Source organism: Rhinolophus sinicus, chromosome 18, assembly GCF_057876585.1.
Source record: "Rhinolophus sinicus isolate RSI-liver-muscle chromosome 18, RSI-T2T, whole genome shotgun sequence".
Classification (NCBI taxonomy): domain Eukaryota; kingdom Metazoa; phylum Chordata; class Mammalia; order Chiroptera; family Rhinolophidae; genus Rhinolophus; species Rhinolophus sinicus.
The window spans coordinates 38,920,160-38,938,040 of NC_142518.1; the positions used below are offsets into that span (position 1 = coordinate 38,920,160).

Consider the following 17,881-nt stretch of genomic DNA (forward strand, 5'->3'; position numbering starts at 1 on the left):
TTAAAGGGCTTATTCAGTTTTAGCTGGCCCGTTTTGTCAATCAGTGGCTCTCGAATTTGAGTTTGCACCAAAATCACAAGGAGAGCTTATCAAAACACAGGTTAGGGGGCCTCATCTCCAAAGTTTTAGGTCTGGTTGAATCCTGAGAATTTTTGCTTGTAAGTTGTCTGGTGATACTGGTGCTATTGGTCCCGGGACCACACTTTTGAGAACCACTAGTATATAAAGCAAGCCCCACAAAGGAATTGATTTTGAAGAGGAGATTTTCTCAAGATTGCCCAGTTTTAGCTTGTGGCCCAGACAAGGCTGGAGTTTAGGCATCCCCCATTCTTTTCTTGATAATAGTAATCCTGAACATTTACCGAAGCCCTATGATGTGCCAGGCACTTTAGAGTGTCTCATTTCAAACTTAAGGGGAGAAACTATTATCTCCACTTTACAACTGAGAAAACTGAAGCTTTGAGAGGTCAAGTAAATTGACAACGTCACAAAGCTGCTGAAGAAGCAGAGCTGGAATTTGAACCCAGGCTTCTGTGAGTCCAGTGTCTTAGCTCTTCTGCTATACTGTCTGTTAAATGGGAATAATAGAAATATCTACATCAGAGAGTTGTTTTGTGTGTGAAATCAGATAACAAAAAAGTAAAGCTCTTATCATAGTCCGGGCACCTAGCAAAGCTTCAATACATGGTAGCTGCTGCTTTTGATTGTTTCCATTGCTATTGTTATCAGTGTTTTCTCTACTACTAGTATTGACAGTATAGTGGCCCCTGCCCACCCATGTTTCCCTCATCCCCCACGGTAAAGCCAAACCGGGGAGACCAAGGAAGGGGCTAGGATCAGAAACTATCTTGAATTTTAAGTACTATTTCCCACACACAAAGCTGAACTGAGCCAAGTCATACCAGTAACTCCCTATAACTAGAACCCCAGAGGTTGCAGGCTGCTCTCAGAAAGGTCACAGTTCAGAAAGCCAGAGCTGAGTGGTGGCAGAAGCCCATGAGACCCTCAGGTCAGCCTCCCCTAATTCTTGCGACCTACGCTGCCTCTTAGCCACTTTGCTCACTTGACCTCTGGACTGGGAATCCACCGATTCCTTGTTGGCAAAGGGACCTGCTACCCACCCCACCACCCTTCCTGCTGAAAACACCACACCCCCACTCCAACAGGAGCCAAGCTGAAAATGTATTCTTCCAGGACAAAATTGCCTCTGCCTCTGCCCTGAGTGCCTGGTTTCCAATGCCAAGTAAAGTCACCAAGTGGGAGTAAAGTCACCAAGTGGGGGCAAACTCAACTCTTCGCTTTCCTGAGCCTCCTCAACAGAAATCCCTTCTTGGAAGGACAATCTTATTGTGGAAGGAAAAAGGCAGCTGAGGCCAGCAGCTCTGCTGGCTCTGAACTTGCTGAAAAAGTTGTCTGCCTCTTCTAAGTAGTTGTTTCAACAACAGACAATACCATACTGCCTGCATTGAGAAGTCCTCACTGCAGGTGAACCCTGTTATTCAGAGAAGTACCATTCTGAAGGCTTTGGCTTTGTGACAGAGCTGATGAACACTGGATCAGACCACCAGTGAGCCACTGGAGACAGAGAAGAGGACCAGAACTGAGCCCTGGGGCTCTCCTATATTAAGAGATGAAGGGTATGAGGAGGAGCCATGGAAAGAGACTGCAAAGGAGCAGCCAGTGAAGTAGGATGAAAAGCAGGGGAATATGGTATCTTGCAAGTCAAGCAAAGTAACTATTTAAGGAAACATTTTCCAGAAGGAATGGGACTGGCCCAAAGTCACAGAGAGTTAGCAGCAGACTAGGACTAGAACCCAGGTACTCTGGACTCCCACTCCATTTTCTGTTACAGCATTCTGGGCTCTATGACATCCAACAGGGACTACAGCACAGGAAAAGGAGTGACCACGTGGTCTACCCTCCAGACCATCTTGAGGGGAGGGTTTCAGACTCACCTTGTGTTGCAGCCGGAATGCCAGGACAAGCTGAAGGTTTCAGAAGGGACATGCATGGTGGTAGCCGCTTCAGGGCATCCTTCCAGCAGCTTGGCCACATGCCATGAGTGCGGCCTACTGACAGGGGCGTTTCTCCTACAGCAAGAAAGGGACAGGAAGTCAGCTTAGGGAACCAGAGCTGAAATCACTTCCCAGGCAGCTTCCGCCCCCACCCCCTCTTTCCCTTAAATGAAGTAGAACATCTTGCAAGGAGCTGGTGTGGGAATATTACTGGCCCAACTCAGCTCCCAGTACTCAAATCTCCTTCATCCCAAGGGCGATCCCTGGAGATGTGGAATGTTAGCTTCATATGGCTGTTTTGTTCACAGGTGTATTCCAAACATGTACAGCAGTACCAGACACACAGTAGATGCTCAATACATATTTGTGGAATAAATGAATACTGCTGACCAATGAATAGAGAGCCTACCCTAAGTTATCTTTGAGAAGAAAATCAATCTGGCCAATATTCCAATTTTTCTCTAAGAAAAGAATAGGCAAGTGATTGAGAAGTTTGAACAAGTCAACACTGGGCTGCAGATTCTCCACTCGTTGCTTATTCATTTGATAAACATTTGTTGAATGTTTTCTGTGTACCATTTGTGCATAGCTCTGGGGATACAGAGATAAATCAAACATAATCTTTGCCCTTGAGAGCTTACAGATTAGTGAGACAGAGCTAATTCAAATAAAGTGTGGTATAGGCCTTGAGAGAGTGAAGGAGAAGATGGGCACAGAGGTGAGATGCCTGAGTATGTAGGAAAAGTGTTGAAGGAGCCCCAACTCCTGCCAGGTAAAATAGAACAAGGTGGTAAATGGTGCAGTGCTAGGCTGATAGAGAAGACTGCTGCTCAGCAGGGCAGGAGTGAATATAGGGAAACAGGTCTGAGGCTAAGGCCCTGGATGCAATAACAGGGTTTGTCTGGTACTGGAGGCTGAAGCCATAACTCTTCCACTGACTGGCTTATACAGGACCAATCCCTGTCCTCTGGTATATTTCACATGAATAGACACCAGCCTTGGATGGGGGGAAGAGCAGTATGGAGAAGAACACACGTGGGGCATGGCTAGTACCAGAAGATTAAAAAAAAGATTGATGAGAGAGAGAAAGGGAGAAGGGGGGCGAATAAAAAAAGGAGGGATGGGATGAGAGGGAGGGAGGGAAGGAGGGATGGGGAAACGGGGAGAGAGAGAGAGAGAGAGAGAGAGGAAGGAAGGAAGGAAGGAAGGAAGGAAGGAAGGAAGGAAGGAAGGAAGGAAGGAAAGAAGGAAGGGTGGGAGGGAGGGAGGAAAGGAGAGAAAGATAGATGTTGGAAGGGCCAGACAGATGATAGACATAAGAGGGAAAGATGATACAGAGAAAAACAAATGACAGAAAGGGAGAAAACCCTGAGAAAAATTATAGAGAAATACGTAGTAGAGAGAAATGGATGATAGAGAGAGATGAATGACAGAGTAAGAGAAACAGATGATAAATAAGAAGATGACAGGTAACTAGATGATAACTTATTTAGTAATTGATTCAGTCACTTACTATCATACTAGACACTGAGGATGCAGAATTGACTAAGACAAGGGCCGCTGTTTTCAACAAGCTTGTTATATAGTTGGATAATTCAGCGCAAACACAGAAAATTCCAGCAGTGCAAGGCTCTAGAGAGCTACGGCCTAAAAAGGTAGTCCTGGGGAGAACGGCCTTGCTGGGAAAAACATCAGTGAAGTGGTAACAGGCCAGACACAGACAAGGAGGTATAAGAGGAAAGGCAGAGGAAGCTGCTTGTCAAAGGTCAGGAACCAGAGCCAGAGGTTAGCAGCAGTGGCTAAGGTTTACGGGCAGGAGAGCCAGATGAGGCTCCCACTTTTAACCACATTGTTCTATTATGGATTTCAGAGTGCCCAACAGGGAGGCTGAAGGCACAAGAAGGCCTTGGGACAGGGATGTGCCTGCTCCCGAATCTCATACAAAATACCCTGGCGCTAGAAATCTCTCCAGTTTCTGTTACCCTGTAGTCATCCGTTAACTATTTATAAGGCTTCGCACAGAAGTACAACGTAGTACTAAGGAATGTGTACTATGTGAATCTACTATGTACTATACCTCGAGGCACTTAGGATACAGTGGATAACATCTCTCTTATTTTGGGCTCTTTTTCCACATCTACAACTCCTGAAGTTCTTCTGAGTCCAGGGTTTAAAATGTGGGCAATCGGACTTAATACCACCTCCCCGCAACTGTCCAATTCCTCACTGAGTTTCACTGAGTCTTAACTTATGATATCTCTCTGGCTTTGCCTCTCTCTCTCTATGTCCATTCTCATTGAGACTATACCACATAATCACACTTCTCCTCCACAGAACCCACCACCAAAACCCCCATTCTAGTCCAAGCCCTAACACTTTCTGTACAAAATACTATGTCAGTTTGCCAGCCAGTTTCTCTTTGTTTCACCTCCAGTCACTGCTTTTAGATCATATCATGTCAAACACCAACTGGATTACAGCACTCTGCTATTCAAGAATCTTCACTGGCCCCCATTTACCCTGTCCTGCATCAAAAGTAAACTGGATCAGACTTTCAAAGCCCTTCATAAGCTATCTTTACCCAGCCAACCCAATCTCCCATGTCTCAGCTCCAGTCACACTCTGCAAGCAACTTTGTGCCTTTGCTGTTGGTTTTCCAGTAGAATCTAGCACAGGCTCTTGAGTTGGATCATCTTGGTTTGAATCCTAGCTCCACCTCTTATTAGCTCTGTTGCTTTAGATAGGTGACTTCATTTTTCAGAGCTCTAGTTGCCATGACAGTAAAATGGGGATAATAGTACATAATTAATGGGGTTTGTAAAGATCAAATGAGACAATGCATGCCAATTACTTAGAACAGGGTTTAGTAAGCTCTCAACCAATTTTAGTTATTACTATGACAGTTCCCTCTGCCTGGAATACCCTTTCCCATTTTGTTAACCTAAATCTCAACCATTCTCCAAGATACTGCTCAAGTACCATCTCCTCCAGAGAGCTCGTGTTAGTAATCCAGTCCTCACAATTTAGCCCATAACAATATGTTTTATATTGTGCGTCATTATTTCAGGTATGTTAGTCTCATTCTACCAACTATACTGAGCCAGCAGGCGAGACAAAAACTAGTGAGACAGATCTAAGTTTATATCCTAACTTCCACTTTGGCTGTGTGATTCTATGCAAGTCACTTAACCCATCTAAGCTTCAGTTTTCTTATATGAAAAAGGGGATTTGAGATAATGTTCTCAAAGCATCTGGGATGTAGCCTGATTCATAGCAAGTCGTCAATAAATAGTAGGTACTATAATAAAAGTTATCTGTTCAGACTTGGCCTTCTTTTTTTTTTAATTGTCCTTCTTGATGATTCAAAAGTACTCCCACCTGGGTCTGTCCATCCAAGGTCGAAGTTCTGCTACACCGCTCCCTTGCCACACTTGGAAAAGTAACTTACAAAGGCCCCTATTCTCTCTAGGGTTTCTCCAGGGATAGAAAACAATCCCAAAAGAGGCAGAAACAAGACTGTGGGGGTTTTTGGGACTACTGGGAAAAAAACCACAAGCTGGGCTGAGAAAAATCCCAGCAGAGGAACTTCAGCCAGAGCTGGAGCCTTCTAGCCCCAGTTTCATAAAGGAGAGGAAACTATCTATATATGATCTAATACTTGGTCTATAATTATTCCTGAATAGTCCTAGACTTAGTCCACACTTACATTCCAATCCTAGCTGTGTGACCTTGGCCAAGTCACTTCTCTGAGCTGCAGATTCTTTGTCTGTAAAATGGGGAGGATAACCATTCCTGACTCATGAATTAGAGTCTGAATTAAATGCAGTCCCATGTATGAAATCACTCAGCATAGTGCCTGACATACTATAAACTTTAAAAAAATAACAGGGACCACTTACTGAATACTTAAGATGTGCCAGGCACTAAGCACTTTGCATGCATTAGCTGATTCAATCCTCACTCCAACCTTATCAATAAGAGGTATTATTATCCACATTTTACAGATGAGAAAACAGAGACACAGAAAACTGAATTGCTTTGGTAATCTGCCATTGGAAATGAGGCTCAGACCCTCCAGCCTTTTCTAGGATACCACATCTTCCCCAAAGAGCAAACTGTCTCAAAAAGTGTGTATAGCTGAGGCTTCTCCTAGCCATTTCCTCAAGAAGTAGTCAGAAAAGAAAAGTTTCAGTAGTCCTAGAGTTTAAACCATCACTTCTTTAGGCAGTGGGGATGTGGGATGAGGAGAAACAAGTGGAGAGGTAACAAAATGCCAACCACTAACTAGGCAGCACCAGGCCTAGCTGTGGAAGCAATAATCCCTTTCTTCTAAGGCTGGCTCAGGCACTATCATTAAACATATACCCTATCTATCATTCATTACCCAAAAACTCCTTTCTTAGGAAGCAAAAAGTAAGTGATATTGAAGAAAGAAAGCAGAAGAGGGGAGGGGGCAGCAGCCATGGTAGCCATGGCTACTCGTAGTACCTACCAGGAAAGTTGCCCAGGGTGGGGAGATTGCTTAGGAGAGAGCTGGGTATCCAGCCAGCTCAGATGCTCATCAACATCCCCTCCAGCCAGCCCCCAGGGCTTCTTTCTGCAAGCTGGACTCTCCCTTAGTTGAGAGCCATTTGCCTTCTTGTTAAGACCTCCTGAGATGACGGACCATCAGCCCAAGATCCTGAGTGTGATCCAAGGGGCTCAGGCACAGTCAGGTCCCAGTTTCAAGAACAGAAAGGAGTGGTGTTGAAGGCAAGGTATGACCATCAGCCTGGTTGGGCCTAGATATGGCCACAGCCTTAGGGAATGACAGCCAGTGTCAAGAGCTGGATAAGAGTGAAGACACTGCTTCAGAAACCAGCCAGCACCCTGGTGGCAAAGGAAAGGATGAAAGGCAGTTCCAGCAGCATAAACAGCCCCCCTGTTCCCTACCACAGGCTCCTATGAACACTGGCCCACCCCCTTCCACAGCTCAGAGGCCAATAAGGAAGCTGGGCCCCCAGCCACTGCTAGAACTCAGGAAAGGAGCAAGGAAATGATGTTTGGGAAAGATAAAGCGGGTGTCTAAAAAGAATTTTTAAAAATACACGTAAGTGAGAGAGAAAAATACCCCAGACACATACACTTAAAAGAATTCCTGTGCTTCCTGGACTGAGTTGACCCCACCCAGCCATCTCCGCAGGTCCTCTGGGCCCCAGAAAAGGAAAGCCCAGAACAGCCAGGCCTAGAAACCTCCAGGTCCAGAAGAGCAAGTAGCACTACAGCTGATTTTACACAGCTGGGGGCAAGTGACTTAGAGATTTTCCAAGGTGAAGTTCCTGCTGAGATAGAAAGATTCATAAACTATTCTGGGCCGTATTTATAGGGTCTGTGCTTCCTTTGGCCCCAGAGCAGACCCAAAGAAAATTCCATGTCACACCAGAGACTCCACCTCCAGAAGAGTGGTGCTGGGAGTCAGCATCCCTGGCTCTGCCATGAATTTGCTCTGACCTCTGGCAACTTACTCACCCCCCTCTGAGCTTCCGTTTCCTCTCTGCAAAATAAAACACTGGACTCCATCACAAACAACCCTTCTAGCTATAGCATGCTATGATGTAACAGTCCTAGGCCCCAAGGTTGGGGCTTCAAATGATGTCCTCATCGACCTGTGCAATCGCCAGAACCCAGAACAACCCCACATGAGTTTGTTTCACACTTTAAGCCCAAGCTCAGGCATCAAAATTTAAGTTTTCTTAGGGATTTAAAGTTGGGGATTTCCCCTCATAATACTCCTAATCCCTACTCCAGTTTCCTTTGGCCTCTGGTCCCAATTCCAGCAAATTCTGGCTCCTGGAAGGGCTTACGCCACCTCCCACAGGACGAAAAGTATGTTAGAGCCTTTCCTCTCTGGGGAAATCATGCCTGGAGGCTGGAGGCTGCTTCCCCTCTTCTCTCTTTACTTCCTAGGGAAGTCTGGGTTCATGTTTGTCTATTCCACAAAAGGCAGGTGCCATTCAAGTAAGCCCTTAGGCCCTCCTTTGGTAGTTAGAAGTACTGTATAGGGAAAGTTTAGGGATTTTATGGGCATATGGATCTGGCTTGGAGTTTCAGCTTTACCACTGACTTGTTTGGCCTTGGGCATGTCACAGAACCTCAATTTCTTCAAATGCATACTTTCAAAAAATTGTATCTGTTATTACTATTATCCTGTACCCAATATAATAATGGGCAAAGTACTATTAGTAGCAAGAAAAATAACTTCTTCCATCTAAATGAAGATGAAATAGAAAGGACTAGTTAAGAGAAAGCTCAAAAACCAAACCTAGTACTCTAGAACAGAACTTCTCAAAACTTAGTGGGCATACTGATCTCCTGGGGATCTTGTCAAAATGCAGATTCTGACGCAGGAGGTCTAGAGTGGGGTCCAGATTCTGACCTTCTAACAAGTTCTAGAGTGATGCTGATGCTGCGGGTGTGATAACCACACTTTGACAATACACTAGGAAATACAATACCATTAGCAGTATACTAGGGAATAACCTATGGCTTGGGGCGAAGGCGGGGGAACAACTTCAGGATAAACAGTTTCTTCTCGTCATTACTGAGGCCTGGGTGTCCAGCCTTCCTTAATCTTCTGGTTGCCAAGTGTCTTCCTCCTTCCACTCATCAACCCAGCCCATAAACCAGTGCTTCCCTGATGAGGCTTGCCGATCCCCACTTCCTAACAAAATAAAGAGCAATGAGTTTGATCACAGTCTGGCCCTGTCAGTGGCCAGGTGAGGCTGAGGAAATTATGACTAGAGGCACGAGAATGTTCATGGGACTGGCTGGGGTAGAGAGGCTGAGTGGGAGTATGAGTTAGTCAGTCAACAGATGAGGTGATAGGATAGGCAGGTGGGCACAGACAGCATATACTTGCAAAATCCTTGGGTTAAGGAAGGTAAGAGGATAATGTGAACAGTTTGGCTGATTTGGGAGTTGGGAAAGCGGCTGGGAGATGTCATGGGGGTAAAGAGAGCACCCTCTCGCTTAGCACAGCTAACTTCCAGATAACATGACCAAGTATAACCTCCTATGTTTGAGGGAGGGTAAAGATGATGACTGCATCTTTTCCAAGCATACAGAGGATAAGAACTGGGCATGGGTGCAGAGAGTAATGAGCACATGTAAGCAGAAGTGGCAGATAAGCCAGAAGCTAGCTCCCAGAAGAGTCCTTGTAAAGACTGTTGGGAGAGGCGACAGGAGGGAGGAGGAGGACCGATTCTGAAAGGAGTCAATATCTAGCTGCATTAGTCGGCTGTCACCCCAATATCTTCAGAAGCACTAACGATCTCTGACCCTGGCTCCCAGCAGGACCTCTCAAGAGATACTAGAAAGGGGGCAAGTAGGGGAGAAGCAGAAAGAGAACCATAGCTCTGCCCTACCCCAGGGCAAGAAGGAAAATATGGCCCCAATTGCTTGGGGTTGTGCTTAGTCTGAGGTTTGGGCCACAACCTACTGCAGGCTCTTTCTTTTCTGGTTTTTAATTAGTTTCAGGTACACAAGATAAAGTAATACTTAGACGTTTATCATTTATATCCCTCACACTGTGTGAACCCCCCTCCCTGCATCCACTATCCCTCTGACATCGCACAGAGCCATTACATTTCCACTGTCTCTATTCCTAATGCTGTACTCCGCTTCTTGTAAATATATACATACACACACACACACACACACACAAAAAAAAAAAAAAAAAAAAAAAAAAAAAATTATAGTTGGCATCCATTATTGTTCAGCTTCAGGTGTACAGGGCAGAGATCAGGCATCTACATCATCCCTGAGGTGGTCTCCCTAATGGGACAATTGTCCATCGGATACCCTACAACATCTTTACAACATTATTGATTACATTCCCCAAATTAATTTTCAAAACCCCGTGGCCATCTTGTGGTTACTGACTGTTTTCTAATCCACTCACCTTCCCCCTTATCCCCACGCCCCCGCCCCTCTAGCAACCCTCAGTTTTTCCTCTACGTCTCCAAAACTGTTTCTGATTACTTCATTCACTTATTCTTTTCTTTAGATTCCACATATAAGTGAGATCATATGGTACTTGTCTTTCTCTGTCTGACTTATTTCACTTAACATAATGTTCTCTAGGTCCATCCATGTTGTTGCAAATGGTAAGATTTCATCCTTCTTTATGGCTGCGTAATACTCCATTGTATAAATGTACCACGGTTTCTTAATCCAATCATCTACCGATGGGCATTTCAGTTCTTTCCATGTCTTGGCTATTGTGTATACTGCTGCAATAAACATAGGAGTGCATAAAGATTTTTGAATTAGAGTTTTGGATTTCTCCGGATAGATACCTAGGAGTGGAATTGCTGGATCATAAGGTAGTTCCATTTTCAGATTTTTGAGATACCTCCATACTGTTTTCCACAGTGGCTGCACTAATCTGCAGTCCCACCAAAAGTGCACAAGCGTTCCCTTTTCTCCACATCCGCACCAGCACTTGTTGTTTGTTGATTTATTGACGATAGCCATTTTGACTGGGGTGAGGTGGCATCTCATTGTGGTTTTTATTTGCATTTCTCTGATGGTTAGTGAGGTTGAGCATTTCTTCATATGTCTGTTTGACATCTGTATGTCCTTTTTAGAAAAATGTCTCTTCATGTCCTCTGCCCATTTTTTAATTGGGTTGTTTGTTTTTTTGGAGCTGAGTTGAGTTTTTTATAAATTTGTAATATTAACCCCTTATCAGATATATCATTGGCAAATATCTTTTCCCATTCAGTAGGATCCCTTTTTGTTTTATTGATGGTTTCCTTTGCTGTGAAAAAAACTTTTTAGTTTGATGTAATCCCACATGTTTATTTTTTCTCTTACTTTCCTCACATAAGGGGATATATGAGTAAAAATCTTACTCCAGGTAATGTCCGTGAAGTTTCTTCCTACATTTTCTTCTAGGAATTTTATGGTTTCAGATCTTACATTTAAGTCTACGGCCATACCACCCTGAACGTGCCCAATCTCGTCTGATCTCGGAACCTAAGCAGGGTCAGGCCTGGTTAGTACTTGGATGGGAGATCTTACATTTAAGTCTTTAAGCCATTTTGAATTTATTTTTGTATATGGTGTAAGGAGGTGGTCCAAATTCATTTTTTTGCATGTGTCTGTCCAGGTTTCCCACCACCATTCATTGAGTAAACTGTCTTTACCCCACGGTACATTCTTGCTTCCACTGTCGTAGATTAAATGGCCATATAGGCATGGATTTATTTCTGGACACTCTTTTCTGTTCCATTGATCTATGTGTCTGATTTCATGCCAGTACCATGCTGTTTTGATTACTGTAGCCTTGAAGTATAATTTGATGTCAGGTATTGTTATACCTCCCACTTTGTTCTTATTTCTCAAGATTGCTGAGGCTATCCAGGGTCTTTTATGGTCCCATATAAATTTTAGGATTATATGTTCTATTTCTGTGAAAAACATCGTTGGTAGTTTGATAGGAATTGCGTTGAATATGCATATTGCCTTAGGCAGTATGGACATTTTAACTATATTAATTCTTCCTATTCATGAACATGGTATGTGTTTCCATCTATTTGTATCTTCTTTCATTTCTTTCTTCAGTGTCTTATAATTTTCTGAGTACAGATCTTTTACTTCTTGGGTTAAATTTATTCCCAGGTATTTTATAGTCTTTGGAGCAATTGTAAGTGGGATTGTTTTTTTTAAATTTCTCCTTCTGATGTTTTATTATGGGTATATACAAGTGCAACTGATTTCTGAATATTAATTTTGTATCCTACTACTTTACTAAATTCATCTATCAGCTCTAATAGTTTCTTGGTGGAGTCTTTAGGGTTCTCTATATATAATATCATATCATCTGCATATAATGACAAGTTGACTTCCTCCTTGCCGATTTGGATGCCTTTTATTTCTTTTTGTTGTCTGATTGCTGTGGCTAGAACTACCAGCACTATGTTGAATAGAAGTGGAGAAAGTGGGCAAACTTGCCTTGTTCCTGATCTTAAGGGGAATGGTTTGAGCTTTTCCCCATTGAGTATGATGTTAGTTGTGGATTTATCATATATGGCCTTTATGATGTTGAGATATGATCCCTCTATTCCCACTTTCTTAAGGGTTTTTATCATAAATGGCTGCTGGATTTTATCAAATGCTCTTTCTGCATCTATTGATATGATCATGTGATTTTTATTTTTCATTTTGTTAATGTGGTGTATCACATTAATTGATCTGCGGATGTTGAACCACCCTTGCATACCAGGGATGAATTCTACTTGATCATGGTGTATGATCTTTTTAATGTATTGCTGAATTCTGTTCACTAATATTTTGTTGAGGATTTTTGCAACTATATTCATTAGCGATATCGGCCTGTAGTTTTCTTTTTTTGTGGTGTCTTTGTCTGATTTTGGGATCAGGGTGATAGTGGCTTCGTAAAAAGTGTTTGGGAGTCTTCCCTCCTTCTGGATTTTTTGAAAGAGCTTGAGGAGAATAGGTGATGATTGTTTTTTGAACGTTTTGTAAAATTCACCTGTAAAGCCATCTGGTCCAGGGCTTTTGTTTATTGGGAGATTGTTGATTACTGTTTCAATTTCCCTGGTGGTAATCAGTCTATTCAGGTTTTCTGTTTCTTCTTGAGTTAGCCTTGGAAGGTTGCACGCCTCTAGAAAATTGTCTATTTCTTCCAGATTGTCAAATTTGTTGGTATATAGTTGCTCATAGCAATTTCTTAAAATTTTTTGTGTTTCTGAGGTGTCTGTTGTCTTCTCTTTCATTTCTGATTTTATTAATTTGGGTCCTCTTTCTCTTTTTTTTAATGAGTCTGGCTAAAGGTTTGTCTATGTTGTTTATCTTCTCTAAGAACTAACTCTTGGATTCATTGATCTTTTGTATTATTTTTCTGGTTTCTATTTCATTTATTTCCACTCGGATCTTTATTATCTCCTTCCTTGTATTCCCTTTGGGCTTATTTTGCTGTTCTTTTTCCAGATCCCTTAAGTGTGAAGATAAACTGTTGATTAGGGATGTTTCTTGTTTCTTTAGGTAGGCCTGCAATGCTATGAATTTCCCTCTTAGGACTGCTTTTGCGGCATCCCATAGATTTTGGGTCGTCATGTTTTCATTTTCGTTTATCTTGAGATATCTTTTGATTTCTTCCTTGATCTCCTGGTTAACCCATTCATTATTTAGTAACATGTTATTCAGCCTCCATGAATTGGTGTGTCTTCCAGTTTTTTTCCTGTAGTTCATTTCTAATTTCATAGCACTGTGGTCAGAGAGGACAATTGGTATGATTTCAATTTTCTTAAATTTGTCAAGACTTGTTTTGTGGCCTAACATATGGTCTATCTTCGAAAATGTTCCATGTGTACTTGAGAAGAACGTGTATTCTGTAGCTTTGGGGTGAAATGCTCTGAAAATATCGATTACATCCAAGTGGTCCAATACGTCATTTAAGGATGTTGTTTCCATATTGATTTTCTGTCTGGAAGACCTGTCCCTTGTTGTCAGAGGTGTGTTGAAGTCCCCTACTATGATAGTGTTACTGTTGATCTCTGTCTTTATGTCAGTCAATATCTGTTTTATATATTTAGGTGCTCCTATGTTGGGTGCATAGATGTTTACTAGGGTTATGTCTCCTTGTCAGATTGATCCCTTTATTATTATATAGTGCCCATTTTTGTCTTTAATATAGTCTTCATTTTAAAGTCTATTTTTCAGATATAAGTAGTGCAACTCCAGTTTTTCTCATTTCTATTTGCATGAAATATCTTACTCCAACCCTTCACTTTCAGCCTGTGTGTGTCTTTTGATCTGAGATGAGTCTCTTGTATACAGCATATACAAGGGTCTTGCTTTCTTATCCACTCAGCCACCCTATGTCTCTTGATTGGAGCATTTAATCCATTTACATTTAAAGTGATTATTGATAGGTACATAGTTATTGTCATTGTTAAATTTGTAGTTAGATTTTTTTCATCTTTCTTCTATTTACAGAAGTCCTTTTAGTATTTGTTGCAATGCTGGCTTGGTGGTAATAAATTCCTTTAGCTTATTCTTTTCTGGGAAGCTCTTTATCTGTCCATCAACTTTAAATGATAGCCTTGCTGGATAAAGCAATCTAGGATGTAGGCCTTTGTTTTCCATCACTTTGAGTATCTCCTGCCACTCCCTCCTGGCCTTCAATGTTTCGGTAGATAAGTCATTTGATAGTCTTATGGGAGTTCCCTTGTATGTAACCCTCTGTCTTTCTCTTGCTGCTTTTAGGATTCTCTCTTTGTCTTTCACCTTTGCCATTTTAACTATAATGTGTCTTGGTGTGGACCTGTTTGGGTTTATCCTGGTTGGAACTCTCTGCACTTCCTGGGCTTGTATGTTGGTTTCCTTCATCAGGTTAGGGAAGTTTTAGGACATTATTACTTCAAATATGTTCTCAATCCCTTGTTTCCTCTCTTCACCTTCTGGTATTCCTATGATGCGCATGTTGTTGCGCTTGATATTATCCCAGAGGTCTCTTAAACCATCTTCATTGTTTTTTATTCTTTTTTCTTTCTGTTGTTCTGTTTGGGTGATCTCTGCTAACTTGTCTTCTAAGTCGCTGATTCGATCCTCTGCTTCGTCTAGCCTGCTGGTAATTCCTTCAAGTGAGTTCTTTATTTCAGTAATTTTGTTCATTAGTTCTAACTGGTTGTTCATTATGATTTCTACATCCTTCTTGATGTCCTCTCTAAGCTCCTTAAACATTCTATCATCAGTGTTCTGAACTCTGTCTCTGACAGGTTGGTTATCTCTGTTTCATTTGGTTCCATTTCTGGAGGTTTCTTCTGTTCTTTTATTTGGGATATGTTTCTTTGTTTCCCCATTCTGGCTGACTCTCTGTGTTGGCTTCGATGTATTAGGTAGATCCCCTAGAGTTCTTAGTTCTTGCTGGGTTATCTTATGTAGTATGTGTCCTTTATATTTGACTTGGACTACTTCGTTCTTCTCCTCTGCGTGTGCTCCAAAGGTGACTCTTGTGTTGTGTATATTGTGCTGTTAAAGAAGATCTTTAATTGCTTTTCACTTGTGAGTAGGTGGGGTTAACTCCTAGGCTGACTAGTTGTGAGACTTGGCTCTGCCCACCGCAGGGTGTTCTGCTGCATGAGGGTTGACCACTTAAATGTGGTTTGGCCTCTATGGGCTCTTGTGCCTGTAGAGAATTCCCTCTGGGTGTGTCACTTGTAGGTCAAACCCGGTAGTACTCTGGTTTGGTCTGGAGTTGGCCTCTGTGTGTGTTGAATCTTGTGCCTCTTAAGCTGGGTCCTGGTAGGGCAATTTCAGAACAAAGCAAATCACCAAGCACAACAACAACAAAGGAAAAATCAAATACATTCACATGTAAAAACAACAGACAACCCACACTCAACACAGGCAAAGATATCAAAGATATAAAGACAAAATAAAACAAAAAGCAAAAAAGAAACAAAAACCAGCAGCACCAGTCTTGGCTTAAGCCCACCAAGTAATCTCCAGGTTGTCCTCTGCTGTACAAAAGAGTCCTCTGCATATTGTGTAAACAGAGTTGGTCATGTGGTCCCCAGAGTGACGTTGGAACTGCAGATTTAGATGCGTGGGGCTGAGGGGTCTGGATGGTAGTTTCTACAAAGTCAGTGCAGTTTCTGCTCTTGCCTGTACACATGCACACTGAGAGTAGCACCACCAGCCCTGTGTCCAGATCTCCTGAGTCTTAGGGTACTTCTTCCGTGTTTGTGTGTGTGTGTGTGTGTGTGTGTGTGTGTGTGTGTGTGTGAGATTTCTGAGCTGCTGAAAGCCCAGAGCTGCATCTGCTGCTTACTGCTGATCCCTGGGAGTGCCTTCGCAGTTGTAATTGCCCCGCCCTAGGCAGGCCAGAAAGGGTGGGGGCAGGGGATGGAGGGGTCTTCTCTCTCCCAGCCCAGCCGTGTCACACTCTTCCCGCAGACCAGAAAAGGTGGTGGCTGGGGGTGGAGGAGTCTCTTCTCTCCTAGCCCAGCAAAAATCACACTCTTCCCAGCCTCTTCTCTGGGTCAGAGCTGCACAAGCACTAAGGCTCCTCTGTAATCTGACACTACTCCTCAGTTCAGGGGCCAGTTTAAGTCTCTGGAAGGGTGGGGGTAGGATTGGAAGAGCAGGGGGAGGGTCCCAGACATGGAGTTTGTGTCCTTTGTCTGGCCTAGGGCCCAACTGGAGGTATCAGCTGAGGTTATTGCCTCAAATGCTGGATATGCTGCCCCCTCAGCGGGAGACATCAGCTGTGGGACGCAGGGAAAGAGCCCACTTCCTGGTTTTTGTGTTCTCTGTTCCATCCTGGGATCCCCTGCGTCTCTACAGCTGTGGATGCTGGCCGCGTTTCCACCGCTGCAGATGCGATGTGTTTCCATAGCCACAGATGCCGGCTGCGTCCCCACAGCCGCAGATGTGGGCTGCATCTCCACTCCGCTCCCTTCCTTCTTCCCCTGCTTGCCCAATTTGCCCACCTTCAAGTAATCCTTGCACAAGTCTCTTAGCTGTGCTGCATGATGAGCAGAGAGTCCTTTGATAGGTTATAGATGTCCCGTTTGTGCTCTTTCTTTTTTTGAAAGTGTTTAGATAAGTACAAGCACAAAAAGGTGTCCTTGATTAGCTCTGTTTACTTTCTGTGGCTCTTCTAGCCTCCCCTCAAATAGCACATTCCACCTGTCCCACATGAAGGAGTCCAAGCTCATTCTGGCCTGCTCAGCAGGAAGGGAAGCCCGCACACAGGCCGGTGGACAGAACAATACAGAACTTGTTTACCTGACAGAAAAGGGGGAAAGCAGTCTGATCATCCTGGAGGGATTCAAAACTACAAAGGCCCACTCACATCCCACTGTTAGCTGAGGGACCTGCAAATCTTGCAGCCTGGTGATTTAGAGATCCTTACTACAGACCCAACCAAATGGGAACATGTATGTATATGTGTATGTACTGTGTATAAATGTGCATGTGTATCTGTGTGTATGTGTATTTGTATGTGTATGTGTGTATATGTATATCTGTGTATGTGTATGTGGGTGTATGTATCTATGTATGTGTATAAATGTGCATATGTGTATCTATATATTTGTGTGTATGTATATATGTATGTAAATGTGCATTTCTGTGTGTGTATGTATATCTGTATGTGTATTTGTGTTTATATATTTATGTATATGTGTATAAGTATGTATGTATCTGTATGTATGTGTGGGTGTGTGTGTGCATGTGTGTGTATGTGTGTGCAGGTGTATCTGTGTGTATGTGTATGTATGTATGTATAATTTTAGAGAGAATGTTTAGGACAATGGCTTTCTTTTCAGTCTGGGAAAGTTATAATCTGAGTCATCTGAAATATGGGAACTTTATGTAGATGGGGCTTTTGGACCCCAGTTCTGCCTTCCCATCTTTTCCCCTCCTCCACCTGCCCTCAGTTCTCTGAATAGCCAGGTCAAGATCTTCCATGTAAATCTGCTGAATCCCCTTCTCCAGTCTCCACCTCAGGATCCATCACAGGGTAAAAGAAACCAAGGGTAGTGAATAAGAAAGGAAGGGAATGTTGAGGTAGAAATAAAGTCTCCCCCAACTGCTGTGGTGTGTGTCAGGGGGTGCTATTGGCTTTCCAATTAGAGAGTGTTCATCTGGTTAGGGCCTTTACATTTGACCTTCTGTTTTCATTTCTCTATTTTCACAGTGGACTCTTTAAAACATGGAGACACCTCTTTTTCTAAAGAATGTTGGAAGGGGGCAATCATATAAGTGATATGGAAGAGCTTTGTAAATACTAAGGGCTAGAAAAATGCTTGGTAGTTTAGAAACACAGTTCTTGGAATTCTCTTGGAATTTCA

The 17,881-nt window shown here is 42.9% G+C and overlaps 1 protein-coding gene across 4 annotated transcripts in view; it reads right to left on the reverse strand.

Moving 5' to 3' along the window:
* SHROOM4 (shroom family member 4) overlaps nucleotides 1-17,881 on the reverse strand; it is a 234,895-nt gene that overhangs the window by 41,609 nt on the left and 175,405 nt on the right. For 3 of the 4 annotated variants that reach the window (XM_019717324.3, XM_074323223.2, XM_019717326.3), the window contains exon 3: nucleotides 1,956-2,090. In XM_019717324.3, the coding sequence (XP_019572883.3) occupies nucleotides 1,956-2,090 (135 nt within the window). Of the gene's footprint in view, nucleotides 1-1,955; nucleotides 2,091-6,507; nucleotides 6,914-17,881 lie in introns of those variants that run through there. The other variant, XM_019717325.3, reaches the window with a different exon arrangement.